Here is a 27,524-nt window from a genome sequence, read left to right on the forward strand (position 1 = left end):
GAGGGGTAGAGAACCAGCCAGAGTTCTGGTTGCCAAGCTGGATAACCACACTTGGGCTGTGTTTGGAGAAATAGCCATCTTTATTCTCGCACAATGGTGGCATCCACTTGCCAAACCCTGAATCCACAGGACTCTGTCAACTCAGAGGAGGTGTCTTTTTCTAACTTGTCCACCCAGAGGCAACACCATAGGCTAGTGGCAGTCCTGAATATAGGTGGCATTTTTTTTATCTTTACAAATTATCTTCAACAGGGGTGCCTGGGTGGCTCAGTCGTTAAGCGTCTGCCTTCGGCTCAGGTCATGATCCCAGGGTCCTGGGATCGAGCCCCGCATCGGGCTCCCTGCTCTGCGGGAAGCCTGCTTCTCCCTCTCCCACTCCTCCTGCTTGTGTTCCCTCTCTCGCTGTGTCTCTCTCTGTCAAATAAATAAATAAAATCTTTAAAAAAAAAAAAGAAATTATTTTCAACACCAATAGGAATATAAATTCTACCCTTAAGAATGGATCTAATTTCAGAAAGAGTCAAAAATCATTTGTTGTCAAACAAGTGAGGTGGGTGGTCAAGACCTGTGAGATCCAGGTTTTGGTCAAAATTTGTTTCACAGAAAGAACTTTGTGATCCAGAACGTTGTCATGGTAAGGGGGACAATACAGGGCCAGAGATGGGCCACTGTGCATCTTGCAGAATGTCTGAATGCTCCAGGATTTTTATAGACTGCATGAAAGTTACCACTGGAGAATACCAGGGTGGGAATCATGAGGCGAGGTGGGGGGAGGGGGGGGGATGATTCCAGTCCTAGGCCTGCCACAGTCTATTATGTGGTTTTTGGCCACTGAATGCAGTCCCTCCTGGCCTCAGCCTCCTCATCAGTGAAGTGTGGATGTGTGCATGTGTGTAGGGGCAGAAGACAGTCTATAAAATTCCCTTCAGCTCCAAGTTACTGCTTTTTTATTAACTAAATCATATTAAGGGATCAGAGCATCCAACAGGCTTTATTATTTAGGCTTGTGATTTTGACAATGTACTCTCTTGGGTCTCAGGATTTCTCCAAGCCTTCTATTACATACGCTGACACACATTTTACCTCTACTGGCTACTTTCCTAAGTATCAGCTTATCTATTTCCCTTAAAATAAAACAAAGATTATTAAGTGAATTCATCACTCAAGATATTGGATCAATGGTCACAGAGACATTGCATACCTTCCTAGGTTTGTTGTTGTTTTGGTCTTGTTTTGTTTTGGGTTTTTGTGCCTTTTGCTTTGTTTTCTGACGAATCTAGTCTGGGAGAGCTCTAACCTCATGGACCATCTTCTCATTACCTCTGAATACACAAAATGACCTGAACTTTTCAACAGTTTCGTTAATCCTGCAGGTACTCAGGCTGCTGCAGCACATGCAGCAAGGACATCTTTCTGCTTTCCTTACCCCTTACGGTCCATCAGATGCTTTTCCTCTTGACATCACTTAATCCCTGTATGCTTCTTCAAAAACACATCAAATTTCTCACTTGCCAATTGGTCTCACGTGACGTAACATTTGATATTAATTTTAAATTCTAGAGGTTCAATCCTTTTACCCTTTCTGCCTACTAAACAGATAGCCAAAAACCAGACCTGAAAATAGTGTCATTGCACATGGAAGAGGGATCTTACATGTCCCCGTAAGATCCCTCTTCCTTTGCATTTATAATTGCACAGACATTCTGAATCCGCACTCTGCAGCCACACCAGCTGTCCTGGCACAGGCAAACCGGAGGCTGTTGGCATCTTGAGGGATGGTTTCAGCTGCACATCTTGCTGCTGTCAGAACTGACGGTAAGGGCATTGACTGCTTTGGGGATTTCAGGCAGCGCGAGGCACCCTGCTTATTAAATGGAGCTTAACCTTGTTACCCCTTTCTCCCTGAGTTTGTATGTCTCCTGCTTTGATCTGAACCAGCTGACCTGCAGTGCCTAGAAGACTATTAATATCAGGACTCAGCCTTAACAACAATAATGCTGTTAGGTAAACTAATACAGGATGTGTTCCCAAGAACAAAGACTGAAGTCCTCCAAACGCAATCTTTGCCTCATTTACTAATATGTGAAACATGATGGCTCTATGGTAAAGATGGCAAACAAACAAACAAACAAAACAACCTAAAAAAGATAAGTGATACACGAACTTTGTCTGCACTGGAAAAACCAAACCAAACCAAACCAGAAACTCAAACTCCTGTATGTGAATATTTAGTATAATCTCAGATTTTAAATAACTCCCCCCATCTCAACAAAAAGGGCAAGGAATAGAACTGTATTATTTGATTCTCAAATTCAATTTTAGGGGAGCATTGTGACAATATTTACAAATACCAACAGCTCTTTGTGAAAGTTTCAAATCACCAGGCTTTATCATCTTTGTTCCTGACACACAGAAACACGTGACATTCGTCACACACTGAGGCCACGTCTCCAGCTGGAAGGCCGTGTGTGGATATCACCCTTCTGAAGGGTTTTGAGCATATGCTGAAGCATATGTATCTACTTTCTGGGTCGCCTTTCTTCTGATTTCCTTGTGATAGGGCATGCCTTTAGGGCCTACACAGCATTTAAAGAAATCAAAACAGTTAATGAAAGACATAGCTAGATAAACACTCCAAGGTGACTGCAGGTTTAAAATACAGCCAAAGTAAATTCAAAAAGACCTGGACGGTTCTTTCCTTCACTCTGAGCCTGCACTCATCTGCCCCATCAGCGTACCAGCTATACCTTCTCTAACAACAACAAAATGTCTGAGTACCGCGATGCTTCTAGGACCCTGCTCAGATGGTTCTCATTGCTCCAGGCAATGCAGGTCCAGAACTCACTTCAAAGGCTTGAAGCCACCTCTTCTCCCTGATGTATTTCACACAGTCATCACACTGCTTCTGGAAGTACTTTCTCTGCTTCTCATCCAACAAGCCAATTTGGTACAGGAATGTGGCATAGCCCCCTATGATCTGAGGAGAAAAGAGAAACACAAACGAGACAGGGAAAGAAAGAGAGAAGTCAGGGAAGCCCGCTTGCTTGGTGAAATAACCCTCTGTCATTTGTCAATCTCGTGCGGGAATTAGCCACGCAAGACAGTTATACACGCGCGTGTACCTGACAGAACACACAAACACATACACAACACACACAAACCCCAAACATACACACACCACACACACGCACAAAATACACAGAAACATCACACACACACTCGTGCGCATGCCCCACGTTCCCACTCACAACCAACCTAGGCTGACATAATAAGTTGACACCTTAAAACATTTGGTAAAAATGAGAAGGTTTTAACATAATAAAATAAAATTAAAAAAATAAAAAATAAGAAAATGAGAAGGCTTTAAATCATTAGAAAGTCAACCAGACAACATTATTTCCCTCCATCAAGTTAGGTCTCTAAGGTCCAAGCCTCCATTGGATTAAAGGGGATTTAATCTCCTTAAAGGGCAGAATGGAAAGGAAAAAGGAGACACTTACTGATTCAGGATCAAAATATGCATCTCCAAGAGCAATTCCTTTAAGGTTGATCTTCGTTGTCATCATGGGACCGAAGGTGTGGATATAGTGTGCAAGGGCTGGTATGTACTTCCCTGCGTACGACTGAGAAGGGTAGATGTGAAAATGAACCATCGCAAATTGGTGCTATAACCATCATGTGTTTAAGCTAATTAAAATAACAATAAAACAGCAGTATTTCCACATGAGACCTACCACATATTTTACCTTACGCTGTAAATTCCACAATAGCACAGAGCTCTGTCTCTCACTTCTCTCACATGCAAGTCACCGGTGAGGTGCACAAAAAAATGACAAGGGGACATGGACTAGGTGAACAGTCTAATTTTCTTCCAAAAGAAAATAACGTGGGCCAGCCGACACAATTCTCAATTCTGCCACCCATAGGGCTTGTCTTTCCAGAAAGCTCCATTAAAAACTTTATTAAAAAAGAAAAAAAAAATCTCAAGGCCAAAATTAAGATTTCAAAATCTGTATGATGCTGCAGTTTGAAATCTACATGTATTAAAGCAAGAGGAGATAGAAAGTATATTTACTGGCTACTGAAATTGTCACTTGACAATTATGTCTGTTTCCAACCTTTCCAAGTACATGGTTTTTTTTCAATTTAAAAATATTATGTGGACACAAACATTATAACTCTATTTTTAGACTATGCTGAAAAAAGCTACTATTCAGGAATATTTTAAAAATAGCTTTGTATTGGGGCGCCTGGGTGGTGCAGTCCGTTGAGCCTCTGACTCAGTTTCAGCTCAGGTCATGATCTCAGGGTCATGGGATTGAGCTCCACATTGGGTTCTGCGCTCCGTGCGGAGTCTGCTTGGGACTTTCTCTCCCTCTGCCTCTCCCCCCCGCCCCTGCTCCCCACACTCTCTCTCTCAAATAAATAAATAAATAAAATCTTTAAAAAAATAATTTTGTATTTTTTACATTAAAAATATGCCTTTTGACATCTCCACTTATATGTCTAATATTAAACTTCATATGTTCAAAATGAAGCTTGAATCCCCAAGCCTTCCTTACAGCCTATTAGTGATAACTCTGTTCTCATTGCTTAGGCCAAAAATCATGGTGTCATTTCTTTTTCTTTTCTTTTCAAGCAGGCTCCACGCCCAGTGCAGAGCCCATCTCAGAGCTTGAACTCACAACCCTGAGATGGAGACCTGAGCTGAGATCAAGAGTCAGACGCTTAACCCACTGAGCCACCCAGGCACCGCAGTGCCATTCCTTATCTCTCTTTCTCTCACACCCCACAAAAGTCCATCAGTGAACCTTGTCAACTCTACCTATTCTGTCAAAATAGGTCCAGAATCCAGGGTCTTTGCACATACCCCCTTCATCACCTTGCTCCAAGTTCCATCATCTCTTGCCTGGATTATTGCTGTAGCCTAACTGGCCCCCCTGCTTTTGTCCTTCCCCTCATCCAGTCTATTTTCAAGACAGTGGTCTACTAAAATATGAATCTGATCTTGCCACTCCTCTGCTCAAACCCTCTGACGACTCCCCAAGTCCCTCAGAGAAAAAGCAGAGTGCTTTTTCAGAGACATAAGTATTGCATGATCTGGTCACTTCATTAACACTGTGCCCTACTACCTTCTCGCTCATTCCTCTCCAGCCCCTCTTGGACCAGTCATGATTGTGATCCGTACTGTTCCTTCCACAAGGGCCTTTGTATTAGCTGCTCCCTCGACCTGGAATGCTCTTCCCCCAGATGTCCATATGGTTAACTCCCTTACTTGCTTCAGTGAGACCTTCTAGGGATGCTTTCCTTGGCCACCCCATCTAAAATTTTAAAACCCTCCCCCCCTTTTTTTTACATTTTATATTTCCTCTCTCTCTTTTTTCATCGAATCCTTATCACTTCCCTATAAACTTTTACTTATTTATCTTGTGTAGTTATTCTCCCACCCACACTAGAATAGAAGATCCATGAACAGGGTTATCTGTCTGTTTTGTAGTTCAGTATAGGCCCTATGCCTGATGCTGTTTATTTGTTAGTGCTCAAAACACAGTTGTTGAATGAGTGAGTCTTGAATTAACCTACAAGGATTTGAAAAACACTAATGCATATATGTTCAAAATAGACTAAAGGCATGGAATAGGTACATATGAGTCCGCAGACCCTTTGTAATATTTCCAAGGCTCTGCAGGGGTCTATAGTTCAAAGGCTGGGAAACCCCAAGAGCTCTCATTTATTCCATACCCTAATCATATGCTGCAGATGTCATTACTCCCATATCAATATGAAGGCATTGAGGCTCAGAGAAGTTAAGTGGTAGAGTTAGAATCTAACCTGCTCTGACTTACTCCCAAAACTATATTCTTTCCAAGGTATGATAAAATAATGTAATTTGCATAATTTATACAAGATCTCCTCACTGATGCAGCCCTCTTGTGCAACAGTAATTATTTAGGCTAAGTATTGTGCAAAACAGTGTATCCATTCATAACCATGAGCGCATTTTAGCTTCCTTGAGGTGATATAAAGATGTGTTTACATGCCTGAAATGTGGTTTGTTGCATAACAGTGCTATACTCTCCTGTTAGGAGCAATAAGTGAACATTTATCAGATATAATTTCAGTAAGATGAACCAAAAAACTCAAATTTCCTTGAGTAATCATTTTACTGCTAAAGATGTATCATACAGTCTTCATTCAGTGATAGTTTATTAGGCAACTCTTCTGTCAAAGGCATCGTGGCAGACATTTGAGAAGACACAAAAATGAATAAAGCATAGAACTTGTGCTTGTTAAGTTAATCATTTCTTCTGAAAAAATATTACAAAAACTTGACCATTATGTGATGGGGTGAAGTTTGCCATTTCGTGGATTATTATTCTCACATTGTGTACCTTGCCCAGCACACAGTAGGAACATAAAAACATACTTGATAAATAAATGACTAATCTGACATTACTGCTAAACATTTTTTCTCTATTGGATGTTATCATTCAAGTTGTCTTGTTATAAGACCTGGCAAGAAAGCATCTCTTTAACTCTTTCTGAGATGGAAGGGCGTATATTTTAAGTTGCTCTGATGATGGTGATGACAAATTCAGGCCAAAACAGCCACATTTTTAGGGCACCCTCCGCTTTGCGGCCACCATGCGTATCTGGGATAGATCCAGGCAGGAAACTAAGAAGGAACACCTACTCAATTTCTGAGCATCGACTACAAACAGGCTACCTCCCCCACTTTAAATTGAACTAATTTAAAGTTAATGTTATCTTCCCATATTTTAAAATGATGAAAACAAGGGTCTGTGCATTCCAATCATGTGCCTGGCTGGAATTCCATCAAGGCTCAGCTGCCTCCACATCTCCCATTTCTCATATCAAACCATGCTTCAGTCAATGGTCCTGGAGACTATGAGTCTGTGGTCTCCCAAGCTGGGGCTCAGCCTTGGGTTCATCTACTACATGCTTGCTAAGCTGACCATTTAAAGAAAACAAGACGGTGAGATAGGTAGTTCTATAACCGTGTCCAAAACAGTTTCCTCAATGTTCAGTCCACATCTGCTAGCCTAACGGTGATGTTTATCTCATTTTTGCTTTCTAATGACTATCACACACTTCCTCACCCTGTGTCAGCGTGACAAATCCTTCACTGCTGTTTCCATTAATCATTCCATTGGTTGAGTGGCTCAGGCTGTCACACAGTAGACAATTATAGGATTATTTTATGGAAAACAGACACTGAAACAGTATAATGAAATTTCAATTATTTTCGCTCTCCTTGTTGAGACATTTTTTTTCTGCATGATCAGACTAGTTTATTCTTCCTGAATCATTTATTTCTCAATTTAATGATTCTCTGACCACCACGAGCACTTTAAAAGACAACCAGACAATAAATCTAATGTTCTATTTGCCCAGTTTTCTCTTTTCTGGATATATTTTAAGTAGAATAGAAACCTCTATTTTAGGGGGGAGAATTGAGGTGTGGCTGTCCGATGGATCAGAAATGAACTATATGGCCCCTTAGGACTTACAACTGTAATCCTATAATTTTATGAACTTTTGCTTCTTTTGTTCTGAGTTCTGTCCGTAACGACGACGAGAGCAACAACCACCACAACTCTTGGCCCTGTGGTCTCTCTGATCTCTTGCTGGGGCTCATCAATGTGGGCAGCAGCTGGGCAACGAAGCTCCTGACATCTGTGAATTAACACCAACCTTCTACCATCGGATCAGACCCTGGCCTCATAAAAGCTCGGAATAGCATCAAAGCGATTATAAAAGGAAAGAGGAAAAGCGTGGCCAGAAACAATCTGAACACATTATTATTTTAGAATTCAGCAGTGACCCTCAAATGAGGAACTCAGCCAGACAAACTGTTTATCTAACACGATAATTCAAACTAGGTTCGTGATTGACACGTCAGAATTTTCGTCTGCCCTTGTTACTGCTTTCTAGTATTTAAAAAAGCTTCCAGCCACAATTTCCAGCACCGTTGTTGCATGGCTCATTTTCCCCACAGTGACCCTATTTTGAGCTCGCCTCTGACGAGAAGGCCCAGAGATATTAGGGTGTATTTGTATATGCTTGCATTTGCTGGGGCTTACAGAAGCAGTAAACCTCCAGTTTTCCTCTTACATCACACAGATCTCAGAATTCGGTTCTCAGTCTTTTATTTCCCCCACGAAAGGAAAAGGTCTCCACATCACAGCTGAACAGTGGTTTCAAATCTCCGTCTGCAATCTTTCTGAGTTCTTAAATGATGTTTGGAACAGCCTAATGGAAATCACGTTAGGAGCATATTGTACTTGTAAAAATGGTCTAGAGAGAATGTAATGCTTGTTAATTATCCAGATGTGTAAAAGCACAATGAAATTGGACTTAAAGAAACTTGTAATTGTGTATTCCATCTGAAGCTCTCCCTTCTTACATGTTTCCGCAACAACTTACTGTACCCCTGCCACCCAGTTACTTTTAAAGGAGGAAAAAAGCTTTTATATCTAAAATCAAGTTTCAATCAGCTCCCCTAGAAGAAAAAAAGATCGTGTCAGAGGATAAGACTCTAATGGAAACAATGTCTTCTTGCAGAAATTTCACATATGTTAGCTGTTACTATTGTTTAAACTACTCTACATTTCTCCACTACATTTCTTACTAAAGTTTAGTTAAAAAAAAAATAGATGCAGCTATATTCATTCTCTGCCTTGCTTCTAGTTATACACTGTATGGTAAAACATGCAGAACCTCTCTGGATGATACTGAGCAATGGCCTCTGAAATGAGACACACCTGAACCTGGACACAGAGTGTCACTATCCACAGGCCCTAGTTCCCAAGCTCTGCCCAGAATGGAAAGAGGTAGAGTGATCAACCTCAGGAATGGCATGTTGAGGACGCTCAGGGGTTATTCTGTGCCCTTTGCTCTGCTGTGCCCCTCCCCCAACCCCCAGCCACTCCAGTTGGAATGAATGTCTCATTGAAAAATTCACTTCAGAGCTGGAAGGGGCTCCTTCAGGTCCCCAGAAGGAAACAAGGTGGGCTGCCCTTCTGGAGAGAGCCCTGTCCTCTAAGCACTTCCCAACCACACAATGTTGGTGGAGCCACCCCCATTTATGGGGGCGATCAGAGAGAATAAGGGGATATGCTTTGAAGAGAGTTTTAGACCCACATTGAAAAACCACAAAAACTGGTGAAAAGCCTAAGTGTAATGGAATAATAGATGACACAGTAGCCAAGAGAATAGGACTCAGTGAGAGCAACCTTGACTTTATCTAGCCTCGGGGTGGACTCTTCCTTCGCTCAGCACCATTATTTTCTCTGAGCGATGGAGGTGTGTCCTTAAAATGGCCGGCTCAGAGAATTAATGAACAGGGAAAGCTGGAACTTCAGCATTGTGGTAATCTCTACAACTTCCTAGACATTTCTAGACTGTGTGTCATCTAATTTCTAGTCCATACTGCTGCAATTAAAAAAAAAAAAAAAGGGCTTCTAACAAGAGGATGACTTTATCTAAACATCTATTTTTCTTGAAAAGGAGCTTAAAAGAAATGCATAATCTCTAGGAAAAGACATAAGAAAAACATTTTGATCTGTATCTATTAGTCACATATTTAGGCAAGGTACACGCTGGCTTCCAAATGATATATTCTTATTTTGTATTGAAAAGACGCTTTAAAAAAAAAATCCAGTACAGCCAGTATGGAAAACAGTATGGAGGAGCCTCAAAAATTTAAAAATAGAACTACCATATGATCCAGCAGTTCTACTTCTGAAAATATATCCAAAGGAAATGAAAACACTAACTTGAAAAGATAGCTGCCCCCGCCCCACCCATTTTCATAGCATTGTTATTTACAACAGCCAAGACATGGAAACAATCTAAGTGTCCATCGATGGATGCATGAGTAAAGAAGTTGTGGTATATACATACAATGGAATATTATCCAGCCATAAAAACCAAGGAAATCCTACCATTTGTGACAACATGGATAAACCTTGAAGACATTACGCTAAGTGAAATAAGTCAGAGAAAGACAAATAGTGTATAATCTTACTTATATGTGGAATCTAAAAAACACACACAAAAAGCAAACAAAAAGAGATCAGACTTGTGGTTACCAGAAGCAGAGGCTGGGGGGAGAGGCAATTGTGGGAAGGTGGTCAAAAGGTACAAACTTCCAGTTCTAAGTCACAAATTCATTTTCAAGTCTAAAAGGAAATATTGGCAGGTCAGATGAACATAACTGAAAATAGACATTTGTCATGTCAAGAGTTAAAGCGGCTTGAATGTCATCTAATAACTGCATTCCATGGACTTCAAGCCTTTATGTCACTTGAAACTTCCATTTACTCTATAAAACTTTATGATCAAAGCTTAGTCTTTATGATTAAAACTTAGTCTTCGCCAGAAAGACAGCAACATCCAAAAGGACAGGGAACTTCTGTTTGTATAAGGTTGATAACTCTCAGAGATTCTGCATGAAATATGGAAGGGATGTCAACTCCCTTCCACAACAGTGCACCTGCTTTCTGGGAAGAGGCAGGTTTTGGAGACAGAGATTTCAAGGAGAGAGCACCCAGGCTCCAAATAGTACCTACATAAGCAGGGTTCCAATCCTTAGCCAGTTTCTTGTTTGTAGGCTTTGGGCTCTGGAATCTGGCTGCTTCAGTCTCAGTCCTGGCCGAGTGACCTTGGTAAGGCTGACCTAAGCTCTCCAAGCCTCAAGTCGTCTCGGCTACATAATGGAGATGATACTAACAGTGCAAGCTTCAAATAGCCATGACATGCATGAAACAATGCTTAGCACCATGCCTGCCATATAGTCCACTTCCAATATTCTCAAATAAGAGCTATAAATAGAAAAAGTGAACTATAGACTCTTTTTTTTTTTTTTTAAAGATTTTATTTATTTGTCAGAGAGAGAGAGAGCACAAGCAGGGGGAGTGGGAGAGGGAGAAGCAGGCTGCCTGCTAAGCAAGGAGCCCGATGTGGGACTCGATCCCAGGACCCTGGGATCATGACCCGAGCTGAAGGCAGACGCTTAACCGACTGAGCCACTCAGGCGTCCCTGAACTATAGACTCTTGAAGGCCCCCTTCTGGCTACCAAATTCAAGCCAGGGCTGAAAGGATAATGGTGTAGGCCTGCAGAGGTGTTCTCTAACTCCTGCTTGTACATCAGTGCTGGAAATGCCCCTATTACAACTATCTTTCTATGGCTTGGGCTCTGTCCTCTACTCAAATACAAGCATGTTGGGAGTAAGTTTAATGTAGCAGATCCTTTCTAATGGACAGTGTGCTGATAAGTCAGAAAGGGGGAGAGAAAGAGAACAATCATGATGGAGATGGAACAAGCCTGAAGAAACAGGACCTGAGCACCAGACAGCCAAGGAAAGAAAGGAAGGCTGACGGTCGGGGAGGAAATAAGGGAGTAGAAAGGATGGTCCCCAGGGCCTGGGACATAGTGCAGAGAGAGAAGGGAAATGAAAAGACGCTGGAGAGAAATATCACCAATATTTTTACCTAGCAACAACCTCGCACAAAGCTGCTCTAGAACATTCAATAAGCACTGTGCTTAGTATTGTATAAAACAAATTACACAAACATGGCTTTCACCTATCGGGAGCCTGCAACCCGAACCCACTGGACCATGATGATTTCAATAAAGGTTGTCAGACTCCGTGATCCCAGCAGGATTTCACTCATGCAGATGAAGATGATAGATGAAGTATCCTATTAAGCTCACTAATTTTTAAACAGCTTCAAAGTTTTGCCTTTATTGGGCCCTCAAATTAACCAATGTTGCAAAATTGCTGCTGAGGAGAGTAGGCTCCTTCTTGCTGATCAAGAAGAGATGCCCAGTGTTAACCACACGTTCTGCCATTTTGGACGAGCTCCCCATTCGTGGCCACAGCCACCGATAGGCGTGGAATCTTTCTTGGGAGTGGACACAAAGCCACGTGCTCAGAGAACAATGGGCAGTTCCCCTTCCTCCCACTACCTCCCTGCCTCCCAGTGAGGGCTGTTTCACTTTAACTTCTAGCTGGGCCCATGTACACTTGAGAGGATTCTAAAGTGTGTCTGTCCCTCAAGAACAAGAGCAATCTCACTAATAGTTATTGGCTCGGAAAGGATAACACTTATAAAGAAAGTTAATTATGTGAATTAAATGCAGCTTGTTTCTCTTTTTGAAGTACATTTTTTTCATGCCTTGAGGAGGGTGATTTACAGACACATTTGTCTCTCTTTAGAGAAAATTAATTCCAGTTGGTGCTCTGGGCAGAAATGGAGAGAAGGGAAAGAGATAGGCGGTTCTTCCCTCGGCCTTGCACTGCCTGCGAATCCCACAGTATGCCTGGTTGTAGGCTCGCCGTGGTCCACGCGGCAGTGGCCAGGAGCCTGGGCAGTCCCCACACATTTTGCTACTATCCAGAACTTTAAATATCAACTTCTAAGCTCCGTCATCATTTTTTAGACAAAGCAAACTATTTCTTCTAAAGATGATTCCAGGGACGCCTGGGTGGCTCAGTTGGTTAAGCGTTTGCCTTCTGCTCAGGTCAGGTCCCAGAGTCCTGGGATTAAGCCCCGGGGTGGGCTCCCTGTTCAGAGAGAGCCTGCCCCTCCCCCCTGCTCATGCTCTCTATCTCACATTCTTTCTCTCTCAAACAAATAAATAAAATCTTTAAAAATAAATAAAAAAATAAAGACAATTTCAAAATAATAGGAGAGAAAATGCCACATCCCAAAAACAAGTGAGCAGAACTTTTTAAATATCTCAGCCCCTGTCTACATGCATTAGGCCATATGCTTTGGAGCCGTAATATATTAATCCAGCTTTTCACCATGAATGGTAATAATAGTCATCATGTGTTGGGTACTCACCACAGCCATCACTCCGTTAAATATTTGAGGAGGATTATCTAATTAAATGCTCAAAACAATCCTATGTAGTAGGTATTGTTATTACTTCCAGACTCCCTTGCACCAAAGTCAGGGTGCTCCAGACTCTTCCAGCATCATGCTAACCCTCATTCATAGTACACAAATGGGAAGGATATTTAGGTCCAGTACATTTTCATTGAAAAGCAGAAAACCATTTCCAAGTTTACCATTTATTTTTCAAGGACGACTCTACTATTTAATGGCATTATTTGTTTGGCCTCCTTAAGAGTGTGCGGAAATTAAGAGTTCTGAAGAGAAAGGATTTCCCTTTCTGGAAAAATCTATCATAGCCTTTTTTTTTTTTTTTTTGTGGAGAGAAGGAGGGTGGGTATTACGTTAAAATTGCAATTGTATACAGATGCTTTACAAACATATCTAGGTAACTATGCTTGAACATCTAGGAAAGTAAAATATCCCTGGAAGTGATCTAATCTAAAATCTAAGCCCTCTGACTGTAAGATGAAAAGCAGAGTCCAAGAGAGGTTAAGGAACTTGCCTGGAATCATCCAGAGAGGCAAAGCCAGCAATGACTCTCAGGTCTCCTGATTATTAACCCAGAACTCCTTCCACGTTTCCTTTCTGCCTCCTGGCCTTAAAACAAAAGATTGGAAGGAACAAACTGGACTGGAAAAATATAGCATTCATTCTAATAAAACGAACCATCAAGGCATTATTATTTAGTGCTCTTCCTTCTAGAAAGAGATGTGGCCCCAGATTTAATGTACCCCTTGTAGTTCGTATGAAGATGATGCTGCCTGGCAACTGCATCTCTAAACCAGGTCCTGCCCTCCCTCGTTCACATCTTCCTCCATCACTTGGAAGGCATAGGTTTCCTTAAAAGTATTCATCCTGGCAGCAAAGAATGTAAAAAGAAAATTGTCCTTTCCCACACACATTCGGAAATTACAGGCATGAAACTGCCAGGCAGACATGAAATAGACAAATTCTTCATCCAGAATTTGGCAGCTTTGCTGAAAGTCCAACATCATGGTTAACAACATCGCCATGTTATTTGCAAGGCAGGAATTACACAATAAGCAGATCACTCTTCTGTTGGAGGTGGAGACTGGGCATTTTCCCGGGTTGTTTCCAAAATGACAGGAGTGTCACTTCCTGCCCCTTTGCCCAACCTGCCTCAGGGAATGATTGGTAGAGATCCTACAAAATCCTGACCAAATAATTGGCTTAAAAAAGACGTTAAGTATGATATGCCAGTCAGAATATCCTTCCAAACAGAAAGAGAAGAAAGCAGGTGGAAGAGAAGGAAATTCCTAGTTCCATTAACTTGCCATTTCCTTGAAAAAACTTAGACTATTTTTCACCGTGACTCCCTTACAGTAAACATTTGTGGTTTGAGCTTGCCCAGCATCCTTCCAGCCCTTCCTCTGGTATAATCACCAGGATCTTCCCTCATCTTCACTCATCTCCCTCTCTCAGGTCTTGTGATTCAGAAGGTGAGGGTCCCCCTATGATCCTACCCCTCCCAGAGCACTAGGGTGGGCCTCTGGCACCATTATTGCCAACCTGTTTGTCCATCCCATTGACCCCAGTTATTAGTTCTAGAACAGGCATGGGATCCAAATGGATCACATGAGATTCGGGAATATGGGTGGAATATATTGGGAAAGAAAAGTTGAGCTGATAGGCTATACTTAGAGCTCTGGAGTGGGGTGGAGGGGCAAGGGCACTGGTGAAAAAACCGTAGCTTAGAATGAAACCAGTGACGTGCAAAGGCAAGCAAATAGATCAAGAAAGAATAAGAGACAAATTCCTGGTGACAGCGTTTGAGCACCCAGACCCAGCCATGAATCAGCTGATCTCCTATTTTACTCAAGCCATTTTGAATAGGGTTATAAGCAAAACAGCCTTGACTAACACATGTCTCCTCATAATTCAAAATCCAGCTTAACTGTAACCCCTCTTCTGTTTGGCCTTTCCTGAGGATCCCACATTGAGAGGTAGCTATGTGCACTCTCCTTGTGCTATTTGTCATTATACCTACTTCTCTAATTGTACTTTTCATTTGGTATTGTATTTATTGCCAGGCTTACAGATTTAGGGTAGAGTTAATGTCTTATTAATCACTGAATTTCTAATACTTGTCCAATGCCTCAGACATAGTAGTCACTCAAACATGTGTGTTGAATTGAATTTGATTCTAACTACTCTTTCAGTGAACACTGCACCCTTCAACGAGTTCCCATTACACTTAGAATAAAGTCCAAACTCTACCATGGACCTACATGATCTGCCTGCCTCTCCCATCTCAGATCCTTCTACAGTGGCTCCGTGCTTTTCCATGAGTCTGTCCCCAACTCAGTCTTTGCATTTGCTATTCCTCCTTCCAAGAAAGTTCTTCTCCAAGGTAACTGTAGCTAGAGCTTTACTACCTCACTCATTCTGCTCCATGTGCTCTACCCGACTGTCTCCAGAGAGCCTCGGACAATCTTATCCACAGTAGCACCTCCACCACTCTGCAACCCTCTCACCCGCTTTATCTTTTTTCATGACCCTTATCAATGCCTGATGTAGAGTACATTTTAATTTCTTCACTTATCACTGTCTTCACCTCTACAACATATGAAGGCAGGAAATTGTTTTGTTTGGTTCACGATTGTATACCTAGCACCTAGCGGTTCTTCTGCTATACATTCTTAAAATAACCTTACATTTAAATGTATGAAAAAAAAGCAGATCCTAAAACTGAAGCCAATCTATGCACGTGAACCCAACTGTGTGTTAAATTATAACATAATCACCCTAGGAAAAAAATAGAGTTAAGTCTTATAACTTTTAAACATGGTACTTTTAAACCTATGGTGAAATGCAGTCTAAGGATAAAAGTAATTATAGCAAAAAATATTGAAAGTAACTTGGAGGTTTCCTTGTTGGTAGTGGTTCTGATGTAGTAATCGAAAATCGTTGTGCACATAGTGTAGGATTCAGCCAAGAGGGAAATATACTGATGCTGTTGGGAAACACGGTCCACAATGTGGGTGAAGGGGTATACAGAATGGGGAAAGGAAAAAAGAAACTTGTGATGTTGCATTAGAATTATGGGCATCAGTACAAAGTCATCCTGTTCCCCAGTTCTGCCTCCAGAGAAAGTCAAAAAGAAATGGCACCCCAGTACCAATGAGCACACTTAGTGCTCAGATCTTGGTTTTTAAAACCATCCCCCATTAAAAGGAGCCAGGGTTCCTTGAAGAAATGACTGATTCCAGGGCTAGGGCAGGGAAAGTAGATGACAATCCTAGAGCATAGATTTGTGCCAAAAAGCAAGGAAATGCTCAAAGACTAATTGGGCCCTGTCAAAAAAGACACAAGAGCCAGTCTGAAGGGGCTCCCTCTGACCAAGTATGGGAAATATGAACATCAAAAATAATAATAATGGCAAAAAATTTTAACACATCAAGCAGAAATAACAAACCAAGAGTCCACAGTGATATTTTAAAAAGTAAATAATAGAGAAGAAGAGGAGGGAAAGATCTCTATAGAAGAATACCAGATGATATCTATAGGATGATAGATCCCCCAAAATCACCATTGTATAAGCCCCAGTGGAATAACTGATTCAGAGAGGAATCATCAATGAATGCTAAAACTAGTGGGTGACAGATCTGGGGGGAACAGATTTTCACATGGTCTCACATTATTTATTAATTTCTTTTTTTTTCTTTTTAAAGATTTTATTTATTTATTTGACAGAGAGAGACACAGCGAGAGAGGGAACACAAGCAGGGGGAGTGGGAGAGGGAGAAGCAGGCTCCCCGCAGAGCAGGGAGCCCGATGCGGGACTCGATCCCAGGACCCTGGGATCATGACCTGAGCTGAAGGCAGTCACTTAACCAACTGAGCCACCCAGGCGCCCTATTTATTAATTTCAAAAGGAAAAGGGTACCTTTCCAATGGTGAGATCTGGCAGATACCACTTGGACCAAGTGATCAAGTTTAGTATTGCCAATAATGAGACAAACAGGTATCATGTGCTTCATGATGTGATACCATAGAAGTACACAACATCATCTATGTAATGTTCCTGCCAAAATGTTTTCACTGAATGTAAGCAATGAGGAACGAATCAGACAAATTCAGAAAATGGGATATTCTACAGGGCACCTGGCCTAGACTCTTTAAAATCATCATCATGAATGACAACTACAACAAAAAAGGCAGGGGATGGGGTTTCCTGGGTGGCTCAGTTGGTTAAGTGTCTGCCTTCAGCTCAGGTCATGATCCAAGGGTCCTGGGATCGAGCCACATGTCAGGCTCCCTGCTCAGTGGGGAGTTTGCTCTCCCTCTCCCTCCACCCCACCCCCTGCTCGGGCTCTCTCTCTCTCAAATAAATAAATAAAAATTTTAAAAAAAACGGCAGGGGGCTGAGACCTAACAATCCACTGTGATATACAAAACTTTAGGGAGCCCTGGATTTATAATAAAAAGTGTTATGGAAAACATTTTGGGAGTAAATAGAAAATTTTGAATATGGGCTGAATTAATATTAATATATGTTTGTGTGTGTGTGTGTGTTTACACACTGAATGCATGAATCACAATGTCATGACATATTTCAGTCCTGATGATATTGGAAGCACACAAGAAAACATGACTTCAACTTACCTCCCCAGTGGCATAAAAGTCATTTTCTTTATATTCAGGAAACAACAGGAAAAACTGAACTAATGCACTGCAAAAAGAACAATAATAAAAAATATCACATGGCATCAGAAGAGTTTAATGCTATGCTACCAAATCTAACCCTTTGACAATAGGTTTCACATTTTTTTTTTTTTAAGATTTTATTTATTTATTTGACAGAGAGAGATACAGCGAGAGAGGGAACACAAGCAGGGGGAGTGGAAGAGGCAGACGCAGGTTTCCTGCCGAGCAGGGAGCCCGATGTGGGGCTCGATCCCAGGACCCCGGGATCATGACCTGAGCCGAAGGCAGACGCTTAACGACTGAGCCACCCAGGTGCCCCTAGGTTTCACATTTGAAGTAAGATGCTATTAGGCTGTGAGCTCTGGTAGGCATTATATTCAAAGTGTCATGTACGTGACATTCCACACTGTAGATGGTTAGGAAATAATTGTGGGCTTACTTTACCCATAAAGGTGAGTCAGCACCCTGGGCAGGTTTCCAAATCTCTGCATTACCAACCTGGACCATCTAGCTGGTGAGGGGACCCTTGAGCAAAGTGATATGGGCTTTCATCTATTATTATAGCAATTCTTGGAGGAGGTTCCACAAACCTTATGACCCCATTAACCCGGGTTTGTGGTGAAGTAATGAGAACCTTATTGGCTTACCATCCTCTTCCTATGGGGGAACCCTGAACATTTCTAATGGGGTTCCCCAAATTTCAGCATTGTAATAACCCAAGAACAACAACAACAAAAACAACCCTGTAAAATGGCCATAGTCTACAAGAAAACCACCAAATGGCCAGATTTGGAAGTAACTGTCCTGTGGCATCTAGGCTCCAAAAAAATCACACTTACTATAGAACGCCAATAGCCACTTCAATGAGCTATACTGAAATAGATTTAAACGGACTCAAATTATTTCGTAACAAGCAAGAAAAGGGTAGATTACTGAATGATTGATTCTCTACTTGACCAAAATCTTTCAAAAAAGAAACAAAACTTGTGAAACTCAGAAGCTCTAAGAGTGTGTTGACCCAGATTGCATTGTCTGAGAAGCTAGGCAGCGCTTTTGTTCCAGCTTCCTGCTGAGGGACTAAAAGCCATGAACTATCCAGCGAAGATGAAAGGCAAGGAGACCCTGCAAAACCAGGAGGAGGAGAAAGTTCAAGGGTTACAGGGAGGCAAAACTGGGTCATTACAATCCCCAAGATCCTGGCTGTACTTAATTTTCAAAGGCTCCATAAAAATCCACCATTAAAGACCACTGTAGAGCTGTGGTGTATTTCTGTATTTATTATTTATAGTAACTAAAGTCTTTGTAGCAACTGAATCTGGGAAGCTGCACTATATAGCTTCCATGTTTGTGCTGGCAATAAGCTGGCTTTAGCGTGGAGATAAAAATAGAAGTTTATTTTCCACCCTTCCCTCGCCACCCTTCAGGCTAAAAACTACTTCTCTGTCTCTCTTCCTGCTAGTTGGAATGGCAATAGACAATTTAATATAGTAAATCTCACTTAAGCCTTATGCTTTAGCTTAAAGCTTACTTCCTTGGAGAATCTGTTAAAGTTGTCAGGGTTGCCAGCCTTAGCAAATAAAAATACAAGACATCCAATTAAACTTGAATTTCAGATAAACAACAAATAATGTTTTCATGTAACTATGACCCAAATATTGCATGGGACATACTTAGAGTAAAAACATTATTCATTATTTATCTGAAATTAACATTTAACTGGGCGTTCTGTATTTCATCGGGCAATCTTAGTTCAGGGAGCTAACCTCTCAGGTTGCTTCTAGCTCGAAAATGCCAGGATTTTCTAGCTCACGTTTCCAAAGCAAGGCTCCCGCCTTGAGGAAGTTATAGTTTTAATTTCACAAGAAGATCAGAACAAACATTCAGCTAATCATAGCAAGCCCTTGGTAGACCTTTCTTAAATGGGAGTGAAGAATGAAAAAAGTAAATTTAGTAAGTTGGATTTACATATGCCATTTGCTTATTTAACTGTGTTTTACTCCACTGTGTGTAATTCGTATTCCACGGTGAGGGTTTGCTTAAAAATATAATCTAGAATCAAGCCTACATAAAAGTTTCAAATTTTGGAAGCAGAATTGCTAAAATCTATAATACATAATGTACGTGTGTGTGCATGAGTGTGTGTGTGTGCGTGCACGCCACACATTTATTCAGGCACAAGAGATAGATGTCCCAGGAAGCAAGCCTCTGCCAGATGATTCTTTTCTTTTTTTTTTTAAAGATTTTATTTATTTATTTACTTGAGAGAGAGAGAGAGAGAGAACCAGCATGAAAGCAGAGAGGGTCAGAGGGAGAAGCAGGCTCCCCGCCGAGCCGGGAGCCCGATGCGGGACGCGATCCCAGGACTCCGGGATCATGACCTGAGCCGAAGGCAGTCGCTTAACCGACTGAGCCACCCAGGCGCCCTGCCAGATGATTCTTTTTGGCAACCTTGCTAGCATTGTGCCAAGGGCCTTGTCTAGCAAGTTGAATTTAGTCAAAGGCCACCTGGTGGCAGAAAGTTACATTAAAGGACAACAGGAAGAAACCGCGCTTGCAAGGGACAATGACTAGGAAGAAAGTCCTCCTCAGATAAAGTTTGTAAAAAGGGAAGTTGGTGGGTTCGGGGCACAGAAGGTAGATGGAAATGATAATGCACTAGAGAGTCTGGTGGAGTCAGAGTCATAATAAATATGAGACGCTCAAAAGAATCGAGGTTAAGATAATCTAAACAAAAGTTCCATACCAACAAAAGCTAAACAAGGGGCAGCTTGAGTCACTAACAGTTCAACTGAAACAAGCGCAGTGACAAGAAGCTTGTCGTTTTATTCTGTGGCGGCCTATAGGCAGCCATCCTTCCATTCATCCCACACCTAGGACGGCTGGGCCCCGATGGGCTCTGCCCAGGCCAATCACGCAGTATTCTCATTTAATATATGAAATCTGTGTCACAGTCATTGTTATGGGCTCTGTTTAGCAATTGATATTACTTCCTATACAAACCAACAGATGGAACGGAACGACACTATCATTTCCATCTGCTGCTAAGAAGCTAACTTCAGGCACGCCACTTGATGGTAAGCACCAGAATGAGGACCCTGGGGCTGGCTGACTATTCTGTCACCTGCACCAGGAAAAGTGTCTGGCACAGAGCAGGCAATTGATAAACAGTGACAGAAGGAGAATGGCACCAGACAGTATACTCCAAATCAGTTAATAAATTCATTATTCTTTAGTACAATTAGTTTTTTTAACCTAAACCAGAGGGGCATTGTGGCTTAATAGCACGTTCCAAATACCAAAAATTCGAATATTTAAACATGTTGTTAGTGTAAAAAAAAAAAAAGCTTTACTTCCAAACACAAAGAAAAGCAGCCTGAGTGTGAATGTCAAATGCCTCTTTAGTAGGAGTCTACTCCTTACAGCCATGGACTATTAATAGTCAAAAGGAATGGGATTTTCAGAAAAAAAAAAAAAAAAAAAAAGAAAGATGTTTTTCAAAGGGAGAAAAAGAAGGTCCACTCTTTAAACCTGTAGTAACCCGTTTATAGGTTTCAAAGAGACCTTCTTATTCCAAACACCCATCTGGAGAGCTGGAAAGAAGAATGTAGTCACAGAGGGAAACAAATAGTGTAAACTATAAAGGAAACAGCTGAAATCAGTTTTCTGCACTACCCTTGATTAGCTATTTTCTAGTTCTAAGAGCCTGAAGCAAAAAGAACTGAAACAGCTATAAACAATGGATGCTTTGAAATAGGTTCTCTTTACATGTCATGCAAAAGGAGATGTACCACATGTCAGCAGTAAATAACCACACGGAGGGTCAACGGGAAGTTGGGACCATCTTTGGGAGAGGGGAAGGAGAGACAGAAAAGGAATGGCAGGGTTGCATGCTCTGGCTTAGTGGGGATTGATGCATTTCTTGGAACCTCCGCCCTCTGGGTGTTTGCTAGTTAAACAACTGAGCTTGTTTAGATTTAAACCAAAAGGGGGTCGGAGGGGGTGGGGAGGAATGCGGGGGAAGTAGGTTTCCTATCTGTAAAATGAGAGCACACAGTCACTGCTCATGGTGCTTGAGAAAACTTGTTAAGGATAGCCACCACAACTCTGTCTATAAGGTAACAGGAAGTGCCTGAGCTAGGGGCAGAGGAGGGGGAACCCCTGTAGAAATCTGGCTAATCTGCTCCCAGGACCCACTGTACCTGGTAACAAAAGTGTTGGGTTCTAGCCCTCCCCCCGGAAACTGAATGGAAGTGTTAAAATAAGGGGACATAGGACAAATGAAAGTGTAGAAAACAGCCACCATATTGTTTTCTGGGTCAGGAAGGGAGAGAGAAATATCTGGAAGAAAGGCCAGGTTCCTCTTTCCTCTGTCCCCCCGCCATCTGCCTTGGGGAAAACGGAAAACTTTTGTCAGAGATCAAAAAACTCTGACTTCTATCAAATTTACTTTCACTTTAGGGATTGGTTGGGTTTGCTCGCCAAGCCGAATGAGTGTTTGGTGCAACTGGGGAATAGGGGCGCTGGTTAACTCTTTCTAGCCACGAGGATTTTTTTAGTAAATGATTATAATGCATAAAGTAGGTGCCCTAGTGATCGGAAAGAATTCAGGACTTGATCTCTAAGTAATAATTTACAGACTGGAAAAATGTGACCAAATAAGAAGAGTCACTTACTTCAAAAAAAAAAGTACTAAAAATGGCTGTAACAAATGTAAGAAAAAGAAGAAATTATATGTACACTGTTTGACCAGGCTTACAACTTTACATTTTCCTTCCATTTTTTTCTTCTTTTTAGCACAAGAATAATTTTGTAAGATGAAGGAAAAAAGTAAGAGACTAGCTAGCAAGCTGAGCTTTCAGCTTGGGAGTCATGAAGGAGAAGCAAGCGAGGGGAAAACTGCATTTGAAGGCCTGAGAGAGAAAGAAAAGAAACAAGCAAGCATCTAGGAAGATGCTGTTTCCAGGCAAATGCAAAGTTAAAATGCGATGTTGAAAAGCAAGCAGAAATCCTCTGAGGCATCTGGCTGAAAGGTTTGAAAATAATCTTTGGTTGAATAATTCTGCTCTGTTTCTATTGTTTCTTAAAGGCTATTTTTTCAAAATTATAATCATGCCTTAGGATTCCAGCTTTTCTTGTCATTTTCTTTGCTGGCCATTTTCACAATTATCAGTGATAAGGTAACGAAGTGGAAAATAGACCGTGTGTGCATGCGCATGCGTGTGGATGTGAACTCCTCATGTGGAAGTATTCTTAAAATGTCTTTAAGAATTAGACCACGAGGACCAATCAGTAATACTTACACTATTGGATGAATTTCCCTACTGAAATAGAAAAATGTTTGGTCTGAAGGCCAAGAGGGAGGCAGGACCTTTTACCTGTATAAATTCTGTGCCACATCATCCTCATTGACTGCATATCCCTGGGGGTCGTCAGTAAAACTGAAGCCTGTGCCCACCTGAAGGTGAAATAAATAAGCAGGTGTTTAAACAGAGAAGCACAAGCCTCGGAGCCCTCCAGAAGATACCACGCTGGAAGGAAATCAACCTTATTCCAAAGGCCAAGCCTCTGATCTTGGATTTTTGCCTCCACCCCATGTGCATTTAGTCAACCTCATAGGAGGATGCTGCATTTCACCCTTTTCCTCTCCTCTCCTCCAAGCCCAAATAAACAGCACCGGGCACCTGGGTGGCTCAGTCAGTTGAGCGTCCAACTTTTTGTTTCCGCTCAGGTTGTGATATCTGTTGTGAGATCAAGCCCCGTTGTCAGGCTCCGCGCTCAGTGCAGAGTCTGCTTGAGATGCTCTCTCTCCCTCTTCCCCTCCACCCCCGCCTCTTGCTCTCTCTAAAAAAGAAAAAAAAAAAAATTAGCATAAAGATCAGTGGCTGAGCTGTCCTGATTCCACTGTGGTTGATTTGATTTGATGTTGATTTAAGGGGGAGGAATTCGCCTTTCCTGGCCCCCAACATAGTATCAAAAGACCCAAAGTTGTCTCCTTTCTGAAACCTGGAGAGTGCATTGCTCTGTCCTGACAAGAAGGAACTCTCTAGGCTGGAGATAAAAGATGGTGTATGTGTGTGTTTTGATTTTTCATTTGCGAGAAATATGGCCACTAAGCCCCTTTATATTCAGTAAGTAGGTTTTAAAATAAAGATTAGTTTTAAACTAATATTTCCTTATACCTAGAAGTTCCTAGACAACTAAGCTGTAAAAATAAGAAGCTATCACTGATTTTGCGTCAATAATTTGTATAAGGGGTGCACCTCAACCACAACTAAGTATTTTGATTTTGTTTTTGTTTTCCCCAAACACACAAGGGAACAGGACATTTCATTCAACTTAGGCAATATAAATATGCAGTCATAGACTAGGAAAGAGGATGGTTGACAAAACTTGGTATGAAGGGGGGGGAAATGGGTATGTTGTTCTCCTTTTACTCCCTATTTACCTGTTTTCTCTTTGAACCATCTGGGAAGTGAAAGAAATCAGAGAAATTAGCTAGGAGGTAAAGACACTCCTGCAGCAGAAGCTGACCCTAAAGTTAGTCTCCTACTTTGCTGTTTACTGGACTCAATTTCACAAGAACTTCCCAAGGAGAATTCTACTTTTTATTCCAAGATGAGGCTCACTGTGATAAATGAGGGAGACCAGTTTTGACTTTTTAAACCTAGAACTCTGTTAGAAAAATTAGGAATTCTAATACTATATAATAATCCATGATATGGGGAAGCCATATAATCAGTGGAGAGAAACTAATCCCTTATCCTGGATGGTATAATGCACTGAACAGGACATTTCATAAGATTTAAAATGAGAGAAGGAGAGAAGGTAGCAAGCAAAATTCCAAAACTCAGATTTAAGGATACATGTTAGAAAAACTAAATCCCAAATGCTTTTTAATAGATTAAATTCTATTCTATTTTATTTTATTTATTTATTTTTTTAAAGATTTTATTTATTTATTTGAGAGAATGAGATAGAGAGAGAGAGCATGAGAGGGGGGAGGGTCAGAGAGAGAGGCAGACTCCCTGATGAGCAGGGAGCCCGACGTGGGACTCGATCCCGGGACTCCAGGATCATGACCTGAGCCGAAGGCAGTCGCTTAACCAACTGAGCCACCCAGGCACCCTAAATTCTATTTTAAAAAGCAAAAAAAAAACCCCTAAATTTCTATTTCCTGCCCCCCATCTCTTAAATATATTTTATAAAAAGAAAAAAGACAAGAGAGGCCCACATTGACATTTCATAAGATCATCAGATACTCACTGGATTATCAATGTAAAGCATGGAAAGTGTGGTGGTCCAAGCAAAGTCTCTGAGACGCACTAGCAAAACAAAGAGGTTTGAGACTGGGTCTTTAACAAAACATCCCACCTAGGGCCCAACTTTGTTGAGGAGCCCAACAAGCCCACCTGTCCCCATCCTATCAATGAACTCCCGGTGTCCCTCTGACATTGCCTCATACTCTCGCAGTGGGGAACAGACACCAATACCTTTTTCTTCTCCTCTCCTCTCCTTTACTTTCCCTGGACCCCGAGGGTTTCTACATCCTTTTCTAGGATGAAGTTTGGAAACAAGACCCCATGCAACTGGAAAAACTCATCAACTACCTATAGGGTAAACCCATCTGTCTGATCCAATCAACCCTTCTTAATGTCTGATCCTTATGAATCTTCTTCCTCCTAGCCAATGCCAAGGAGAACAACTCCAGCAGAAATGGCAGACATGCTTTTTTACCTAAGTCACGAATGGTTCACCCTCCAAATTCTGGCCCAGGGAAAGTAAACGATCTCCCCAACCCCCCGAAAATGAGATGGAGGTAAACCGGGGTGACAGCCAGATGTGACTCCTCTGCTCCTTCCTCTGCCCCCGCCCCCACCCACAGCATCTTGCCTCCAGGATATCTGATCATTTATGTTGACTGAACCATACAGTGTTCAGTTTGTGTGAATAATTAGGGATATAATTCCATCCGTTAGTCTCATGCAAAAGAGCTCGCCCAAAGAGTAATAGATACCAACTGTTTTCATAAGCCCAGATTGCTTGAGTCAGCAGCAGACTGCAAGAAAATAGCTTAGAACCTTTCACCCAAATTTCAAGGGAGAAAAAAGCCCAGCCAGGACACTCACCCTGGTGCCTCCTCCTTCTTGGACAGACATCACCAGAGAGCGACGTTTTTATCATCTAAAACTATTATGTTATTCCTTGTGGTTCCACGTACACTTTAAATTTTTTCTGGAGCAGATATAAGGTTCAGGTGAAAACCTCTCCATAGGAAAATAGAGTCCAAGCAATACTTACGGGTCATGTTACTTGTGACAAAATAAGGTCCGTGTTCCACAAAGAGTCCAAACATGGATGAACCTCCGGGCCCTCCCTGCAGCCAGAGGGCCACTGGAGCAGCCGTGGGGTCTACCTAAGGGGGACAAAGAAGCCAGGGACCACACAGAGTACTAAGCAAAAGAATACACTTGAGCAAACTTATCCAGATCCCGCGTCGTTCACTGCCTTGACTACATCTCCCAAAGCCTTCCCAGACCCCAGTGACTGCTCTCCATTACAAATGAAGTGCTGGTAATCTCTTGCCTTGAATTAGTATCTGCCCCATAATGCCAGTATCTATCTTGCTCGGTTCAGTCTTATTGAGCCAATAGCCAGGAAGCCCACTGAATATAGAAGGTCTGCCTCTATATGCCCCTAGAAACCCAGTATATTGCCTAGGGCATGGTTATATTGTTTTAGCAGTTTCAACTTGCATTTGACCAACATACTCCCACGGAGGCACAACCAAGAGTCCCTCCTCCTCAGTGACAGTTGGCCTGCTTCACTGGGAGCCCAAATGGCCTTTCCGATTTGATTCACCAAGAGGGTGTTCACAAGGACAGCAACCACTTCCTTCAACATGCGGGAACTGAGAAGAAGCGCGGAGGCCCGGAGTGGTTCAGCCAATACAAACAACAGCAACAAAAACCCCAAGCAAGGTCCAACTTGATTAAGGAGGCAGAGAAGAGGAAGTAAGAAAAGGTCACTGGCAGGACTGGGGTGACGAAAATGAGCTTCTGGCAGCAAGGTCAATACCATCAACCTCCATGAGAGAGGGGTCTTTACTTCCTTCTTCTTTCTTTACATATCTATTGAGCACCTCCCGGGGGTCAGGCACTGTGCTGGAAGTAGCTACATAGCAGGGCAGTGAGTTAAAAAAAAAAAAAAAAAAAAAAAAACCACTTCCAGCTTACATTTTCATGGGAAATACAGACCATAAGTAAGTAAAGAAAAAACCCGATGATTAAAGTGTGTGGAAAGGAAATAAAGGTGATGTTAAGAGAGTGGGTGAGGGGGCGCCTGGGTGGCTCAGTCGGTTAAGAGTCTGCCTTTGGCTCAGGTCATGATCTCAGGATCCTGGGATCAAGCCCTGCGTCAGGCTCCTTGCTCAGCAGGGAGTATGCTTCTCCCTCTCCCTCTGCCTGCCGCTCGCCCTCTGCTCATGCTCTCTCTCTCTGACAAATAAATAAAATCTGAAACAAACAAACAAAAAAAGAGTGGGTGAGGGCAGAAAAGAATAATGCTTCCTTTAAACACAAGTGATCATGGAAGGACTCAGTGAGATCCTGAGCTGAATGAGACCTGAGTTCTAGAACCATCCAGCCATGAGAGGAGCCAGGGAACACCACAGACAGAGGGAAATGGGAGGGGAAAATCCCCCCAACACAAAAGAGCTGGATGTGAGTGTGGTGAACGACAGTCCACCTGGCCCTAAGGGAACCCTCCGGAGCTATCTGGAAGGAGCTCAAAGTGGCTTCAGGGAGGCTCACAGTTGGATGTGACAGTGAGCGCTCTCTGGGTGTCGTGGCTCATTTGATGTTCAGTCAACCGGGCTCTGCAAGAAAAGATCTCATTGCTTCAGCTCAGAATGAAATCCTGCAACCCC

The 27,524-nt window shown here is 42.1% G+C and overlaps 1 protein-coding gene across 2 annotated transcripts in view; it reads right to left on the minus strand.

Annotated features, from left to right (window-relative positions):
* CPVL (carboxypeptidase vitellogenic like) overlaps positions 1-27,524 on the minus strand; it is a 107,009-nt gene that overhangs the window by 58,430 nt on the left and 21,055 nt on the right. The window contains exons 3-8 of one of the 2 annotated variants that reach the window (XM_021689718.1): positions 25,898-26,012; positions 24,863-24,921; positions 22,975-23,054; positions 17,558-17,624; positions 3,501-3,623; positions 2,846-2,977 (exon numbers count right to left, since the gene is read on the minus strand). In XM_021689718.1, the coding sequence (XP_021545393.1) occupies positions 2,846-2,977; positions 3,501-3,623; positions 17,558-17,624; positions 22,975-23,054; positions 24,863-24,921; positions 25,898-26,012 (576 nt within the window). Of the gene's footprint in view, positions 1-2,845; positions 2,978-3,500; positions 3,666-17,557; positions 17,625-22,974; positions 23,055-24,862; positions 24,922-25,897; positions 26,013-27,524 lie in introns of both variants that reach the window. The other variant, XM_044920099.1, reaches the window with a different exon arrangement.

This window comes from Neomonachus schauinslandi, chromosome 12, assembly GCF_002201575.2.
Source record: "Neomonachus schauinslandi chromosome 12, ASM220157v2, whole genome shotgun sequence".
Lineage (NCBI taxonomy): Eukaryota > Metazoa > Chordata > Mammalia > Carnivora > Phocidae > Neomonachus > Neomonachus schauinslandi.